At 47.5% G+C, this 7,533-nt stretch overlaps 1 protein-coding gene across 1 annotated transcript; it reads left to right on the forward strand.

Annotated features, from left to right (window-relative positions):
* Positions 1-106: 106 nt before the first annotated feature.
* Positions 107-304, forward strand: ONS95_008592 (uncharacterized protein; the record flags this gene model as incomplete). Its single annotated transcript, XM_058502152.1, has 1 exon — positions 107-304. One exon carries the CDS (start codon positions 107-109, stop codon positions 302-304), a length of 198 nt encoding a protein of 65 aa, XP_058349136.1.
* Between the last annotated feature and the right edge of the window lie 7,229 nt (positions 305-7,533).

Consider the following 7,533-nt stretch of genomic DNA (forward strand, 5'->3'; position numbering starts at 1 on the left):
CTGGCCCTGTAACTTGCAGAGGGCCGCCGGGGAGAAGACCTCGTATAGCATACATCTCTTCCGGAGTATACTGATATATTCGACTCCAGAATCAGTGAGCCCAAAGATGACAGTATCATATGTCTCTGTATTCCGCATCATAGCCTTCATTGCCGAGAAGTCTAGCTTGTTCAGAGATTCCCATGCTTTCATCGAGGACTTTGTAGCCATCAAAGAAGAGATGCGCTCGAAGCTAGGTATCAAGAGTCCTCCATCTGGCGGACTTAGGGATTTCTTCGACTATAAGATTGAGTCTGATTTCTAGTACAGAGATTGTAAGTGCATGCGTGAAACTCGAGCATCAGCAGAAACTGATATCCATAGTTAGCAAGGCTCGCAGAAGTCACCAACTGAATGAGGATGTTGGTCCATTTCCTGGTATCCATATTCGAAACCCTCGTCTGCGAAACAAAAGTTCTCTGACTGTAATAAAGCTAGAACAACCTCGAAATCACCCTACCACCTACTCAGCCAATTGCCTCCAACCGAACGTCTTTCGCGCTTTCCTTGGAGAGTATAGATGATATGTCAGACACCTGGCAAAGAAATTCGATGCAAACGTATACTTCGGCGTAGAGCAGAGTACCGAGGGAGGATACTGGATATAGGTAGAGGCTCGACATGGAATCGAGATCACGCCAGCGGTGCAGAATCAGTTGGAGGCAACGCATAAGTTGCTGCTAGCGCACTCGGAAGTGAAGTGAGATATGGTACCGCATCTGGCGGATTTCCTGGTCGATTATACGCGCGAACAGCGAGCAATTCGGTCGGAGATAGATGAGAACCAAGCGATAGGCGAAGATAATCCAGTGGATACTCAGTAGAGTGGCGCTGTCTCAACGCCTAAGACTGAGGTGTAAGCGGTCTACTCTTTAAAGCGTGCAATGGTTGTCTCAGACGATAAAGAACAGGAAGATATCAGACGCCGTCGAAAGTCTCCACGTCCGCAACCACCAGCCTCAGCCCTGTACAAAGGGTGTGCGAAATTATATAGTGCCTTTCACGGAGGTTTCCAGCGAGACCTGAATAAACGAGGAAGAAAGAATGGCCCAACTCTAATGACAGGAGAGAAGAAGAATGACAAGCTGAAGCGGGGGTAAGGGGGGTTTTTGTTAAGGAAAGGGGTTGAACGAGAAGTATTCACACTTTGTAAAACTCTGTTGGTTTAGTCATGTCCACAACACAAGGCAGATCTCTCCCAGAAGACTGAACAATGGTTCTGAAGTCACGTAGCTCTATCAGAATTTTCCAGTCTCGTTCATACAAGTTTTAAATCAGAAGGTGACCTTTGTTGGAGAACTGCGTGTTAGGTAAGGATCGTCTGTTCGTGTCAGGTTTTGCAGATAGAATACGCAAATGGAATGAACAAATTGTACATCAAGAAAATTCCTTGGGGAACATAAGCATGTTTCTGCCTAACATGTTTCTCTTTGAGTTTGAAAGTGCTCTAGTGGGAAGAACATGTCCTTTGAGCTCCTTGATAGTGTCTGATAGTTGGATGCTGGTGAGCGGTGGATGGAAAGAGCGTGACGCTGTCCACTGAAGACGGGAAGCCTACCTAATAATGGAAGGTAAAGCCAGGTGGCCAATAATAATACAGCTGGTGCAGTAGACATCTGATTAGGCATCACGCCCCACCAACGCCGAAAGCTCCCTCAATGCCGACCTCTTCCTCACACCTCCGGACTACGATCCGGATATCAACAAGATCAAAGTTGCCGGCGGATGTTCTATCGTGGAATGGGAATTGGCAGGCTGGATAAACCAAACATATGATGTGAGGGGCTGGTTCCAATAGTACTGCCGGTTCTTCATGGGAAGGCGATGTGACGACGATGATAGACAGGTCTCGAGGTGGAAGAAATGCGTTGGAGCTACCGGGAGGTGGAGGAGAATGTTGTTGAAGAAGTATGTCAGTGCTGGTGTGAGAGAGGTGTTTGAACATGGGGCAGAAGAGGAACAAGAAGAGGTCAGCCCGGTGATGCATCAGACTTGTCATCATTAGGCGTTCTGCGTTACTCAAGAAGTATTGGACGAGTATTGGAAAACAGGGAAGTGAATAGGGTGGACTTGCACTGGGAAACGACTCAATGTTGGAGTTCCACGATCTCGATGGGACTGAAGCTGCTTGTTAAGCAATCGAGAAATAGGTCAGAAGTGAAGACATCCTTCTCGGTGCTGATAGCTGGCTGACAGTCGACTAGCGAAAAACTGGGGCTTTCTGTGTGAGAAGCCATACGTTTCTCAAAAGGCAGATTCTAAGGGTTGATGATGGATTTTTCTTAGGTCCGAGAGGTGGCAGAAGCCTCTCGTTGTGACTCAAATCGGCTCTAGCGGATACCGTGGCGACTTCACTGAAATTTCTTTGTCAAATGCCGAGTGCTTTCGATAAGGGTGATCTACAATTCCGTTGTTGGCCAGGTGCTTTTGGAATCGATGCTACTTCTGGGTATTTACTAAGCGACTTTCTGGAAAGGATTTCGATCCTCTTCAATGTACTATTGAAAGGTATAGAGCATGTTGAATTCGTTACTGTTCTATAGACGGGAAAGCTCTAGCTAATATAGTACTGGAGAGTGCACGGTTGTAATCTCAACATATTGCTCCCTTCTCAGATCTGTAGTCCTTCGAATCAAGAGCAACAATTGGCGTTCTTAGTACTCCTGCGGCTTCTAGAACCTTGTTCCCTAGTACTAGTTCCTCCGGGTTCTCCTTGTGGAAATTTCAGATAGCTTTCATACATGGACGGATTTCATCAAGATTGAAGTTTTTTCTCACCCTTCACCTATTGTCTTCACGATTCGGTGTTGTACGTAGGCGTCAGGAAATTCTCATTCGGGATCAGTTGCCGGTTGTTCTACGTCAACCCATTTGCCGCACTCGTTCTGCTCTAGTGTCTCGCTGATTTGGTCGTCGTCTTCACTAAGCCCGTCCTGTACCTCATCGTCTTCTTGTTCGGCATTACCGGTCTAGTTTGTTCCGGCCAGTCTCCAAATTGGAAAATATTTGCTCATTTCCCCCTTCTCACGTCTTGTCAGACGTTTTTCTCCTTCGATTTCCGATCGTGTCCGATCGTGGTGTTTTCCCAGTACTGAAACGTGGAAGACATTGTTGTGTACCTTTGAGAACCGCGATGCTGTAGGTCTACCGAGTTCAAGCTTGCAGTTCACAGGCCCTATCTTTTCTATGATTGTCCAAGGTCCTGTCTCCCTCGGGTCTAGCTTGACTCTTCTTCTTGTTGAAACCCACGATGTCGAGGTTCTGTTTTGTTGTCTTCAGCATGACTTTGTCTCCGACTTCGAATGATATATCAATGTGGCGTCGGTCGAATTGGGTCTTTATTTGATCCTTCAACTCTTCCAGGTTTTTTTTGAGTGTATCCAAAAGCTTTCTCATCTTCAGACGAGTTCACTACTCCGTAAACACCTTCTCGGACGCTGCTACAAAAGTCTACCCTAAAGGCGAGAAGTATTTCGAGGATAGGTATGCCGCAGCAGATTCGGCTCTATCAATGCCCTATTAAAATGCCTCAGTAACCTGATGCGTGACATACGCCTCCACGTACTAGGAAATAAACGCCATCGTGAATTGTCGTGAAGTCGTAAAGTCCCTGACTATTATTTGTCTTTAGAAAAGAGTCCAAGAAGAGACACGAATTCCCTCATCTGTCGTAATTTCTATTCTGGGAGATAGAAATGGGAAGTAGCTCAAAATTGGCCAATGTACTTCCGAGAATCCCAGACGTAGACTCGCTCGTCCCAAGCAGTAGTAGCAACCCAACCCTCAGCACCAAACATACACCAGTCAACACCAGTAACGAACTCAGTATGATTGTTCATCTGACCAAGCTGGCGATACTGACCTTGACTGCCTATATCGTTGACGCCGATTGCAGTTCCGTCGGTCCAGATTCTCGCAGTCATGTCATACGAGCCAGAAAGGAGAACGTCAGAGAAGTGAGGAGACCAGGCCAGCTTGCGGACAGCATAAGCGTGTCCTTGGAGGGTAGCTATTGCACTAGCAGCAGGGTTGCGGAGATCAAAGGTACGGATTATCTGATCCACACCAGCTGTAGCGATGATTGAACCACGGTACTTGTTCCAGTCGTGGGTAAGGCATTCGGAGGGTAGAGCTCGAGGAGGTTGTGTAATACCGCTAGAGCGAAGAGAGGGAGGAGATCCGTGGATAGGGATTAATGAGACCAAGTGGTTAGAGGCAGAAGAAGGTGTGCGGATATCAAAGACGCGGAGGTGTGAGTCTGAGGAGACAGAGGTGATAACAGATGGCGAGAATGGCGAGAAAGCACAACTGTAAGTGCAGCTGTGAGTTGGAAGAGTAAGGATCGACTCGGCACGAGTAGGAGACCACTGTATCAACAAAAGTCAGTTCAACTCTAAGAGACCGCGGCGTAGCAGGGTACTTGCCAGCTTAATAGTACCATCCCAAGAGCTCGAGACAAAGTTGTCCTTTGAAACCAGGTTCCAGCTAACAGCATAGACCTCGCGCTTATGCTCATTGTAGTTGACGAGTGGGAGAGAACTAGGTGTATTGCCGTCATACATACGAACAACTCCATCGCCGCATGCAACAACGAAGTGGTTCTCGTGGGCCTCCGACCAGGTAATACCGTAGCAAGCGTCGTTTGTATCGAATCTGTAGAAGGGTTAGCTTTGCCTTTGTTTGTCGAAGCGGCTGGATCGACTCACTGGTTGAGACAGGTAATAGTACCATTGGGCGCAATTCCTAGGACATAGGCACGACCGTTTCCGACCAAGCCATAATTGCTAGCTGCAGCGACAGCGATCTTGTCACTGTGGAAGGGCGAGTACTTCAGATCATAGCCATTGTAGCCATGCGTACGAAATTCCATGCTTTAGAATGATGCGCGCAGTGGAGATCGTACAAATGCAGCTGCGTTGATACTTAATTGTAGAATCGAGAACAACTGAGCCGCAGTGAATTCGAAATACGGTATCTCAGCCTTGGGGTTTGACCTCGGCTAGCACAAGCGGCAGAACGCTCCCTGATCACAACTAGTAGGGCGGCAGGTTGTTCAGTGAGTGTGGATTAAATACGCCTGCGAACTCCTTATAGCTCCAGCAGGGTTTTCATTGGTTTATCCTTCTAGAAAGCTTCACAATATTGATATACCTTTACTATTTGTTTACCAGTAAAAACCGACAAGAAACCCCTACCAATTCTCCCACACCCCAGCAGGAATAACTGTCCTCATAACAGTCCAGTGCCCACCCGCGCTCTTCTCCTGCCAGCCCCTAAAGCTCTCCGTCGCATTCTTGTACAAAATTCCTTCTCCTTCCTGCACTTTAAACGCGCTGTAATCAACCTCATGCACAGGCACTAAAAACGCTTGTCTCGCACGACTACCGAGGAAGTCTCTAGAGGTAGCAGCCCGAAAGGTGAGTTTTCCTGGAACAGGGGACGGTGACGATAGTAAAGAGCCAGGGGGAGAGGAAGAGGGGGTATTAGTGCAGAAGATAACCATGTTAATGAAATCGCGGCCATCGTCTGCGATTTGTTCAGGTGAGGGTTGCGCGGATTCTCTGAAGATGCGGCAGGCTGGGAATATGAAGAGAATAGTTTGGACGATGATACGCGCAGAGGGGAGGAGGAGATCACCAGCGTAGTTCTTAGGGGTGGAGTGTTAGTCGATTTCAGATGATTTCATTGGGATAGATGTTGAAATTAAGAGGAATAACTTACAATAGCAATCACACCGCCAGGTCTAAGTATCGAGTTCAGATCTTGTAAGAACTCATATGTAAACAAATCAACCGGCTCAGCACCACCTGTGAACACATCGTGTACGACATAATCGTACTTTTCGCCTAAGCGCGCCACTTCTGCTACGTAGGAAACAGCGTCGGCGATGACTTTCTTGTGATTTTTAGGTAGAGCGAAGTATTTTGACGCAAAGTCGTGAACAACGGGATCGATTTCTACGATTGTGGTCTGGATTCCATGGGCCATGAGTGCGGCTGGTGTGGTTCCTATACCGAGGCCGCTGAAAGGAGGTTAATCGGGCTTATATTCATGTTCAAGGAGGACTTACACAACAAATGCTTTAGCTTCCACATCTAGAATAGGTGGTTCGACTTCTACCAGTCGGACAGCTTCAAGCATGACGAAAACTCCGTATATAGGTTCTGGCATTGCGTTTCGTGAACTCTTGACAAGCCACTCGCCGCCGAGAAGACTGTGATCGCATCTCATGACTCTGAAGCGCTGCTCTGCACTCTCCAGGATAGATATGTACCCGGTAAGAGACTCTTGCCTATCAATCAACGTCCAGTTCTGTGTAACTAGAGTTGAATTGAGAACAGATGTCGTGTATGGCAACTGGACATGGACATTGAAGAGTGCTGTGTGTAGGAGTGCTGGTATAGTCAAGAGGAGAAGTTTTGAAGGTGCGAAGAGCGAATAGAGACCAGTGAGCAAGATTTGCAGTCCAAGTCTGGTCTGGAAAAAGGATGCGCCGATGCTTCTTGAGATGCTGTTCATTGACACATGTTCTATGCCTTTGAAGAACGAGTAGGATAAGATCCCCGGCATAGCATCAGCTAACCACTGCGCCCTCCCAGGACTCATCTCTAGATCGTCGAGAATCGTCGCTGTGCACGAGACTGAAAGTAACAGCAGTGGCAAGAAAGTAAGAGCCTCTGTAACAATCGGCCCATAAACTCCTCCTAAAGCACCACTGACTTTGAAAAGAAAAAGCTGCACCACAGGTATATACGCTGCGATCAGCGGAAGTAGCTGATAAGGCTTGACCGGCAACTGCCTCTTGAGAAACAAATTCGAGGACCATCCTAGAAAACAAGCAGTTATCACCCCTTTCGAATGCAATATTGACGATGGGATTGCACCATAGACAGGCGACAAGGTAAGCAGTGATACGTTCGAATATACAGCTGCAAGGGTGAGGAGTGTCCCCGATTGGATTAGGATCCAAGCCTGCTCAGCTGCCCATTTCCCCCATGTCTCTTCCTTTGCTTTCAACGCGAGAGACTTTAGTTCTTTCTCGAAGTTTTCCTGGGTAAGGAGTGGTTCCTTTGGCGGCGTCACTTGAGACGATTTCGCCATAGAAGATCTCGTAGGTCGAGTCATGTCTGGTGGTGATGGTGTCGAAGGTCCAAGAAACACGAGGTATCCTTTCGTACCGTACGTAGTAAGGGACACCTACCTAGCTCCTAGATAGGAGGAGGGAGAAGCGAGCCGCGACTACAGACAGGCTGTAATGGAATGGAATGCAATGCAATACAATACAATAAAGCAGAGATCAGATCAACCAAGGACAAGTATAACGCCTAGATGTATAGATAGACATATGACAACGGAAGCTCAGGATAGAGCTTTTCTTTTGGCGACATTGTCATACATATTGTCTTGCCTGTCTCGCCTGTCTCTTGAGCCTGAATTCGAAACGCTGGGGTGGAAATAAAACAACCAAGGACCGAAGGGGCAGGGGCAGGGGCA

Source organism: Cadophora gregata (genome assembly GCF_030347475.1).
Source record: "Cadophora gregata isolate MNR1 chromosome Unknown scaffold_22, whole genome shotgun sequence".
Lineage (NCBI taxonomy): Eukaryota > Fungi > Ascomycota > Leotiomycetes > Helotiales > Ploettnerulaceae > Cadophora > Cadophora gregata.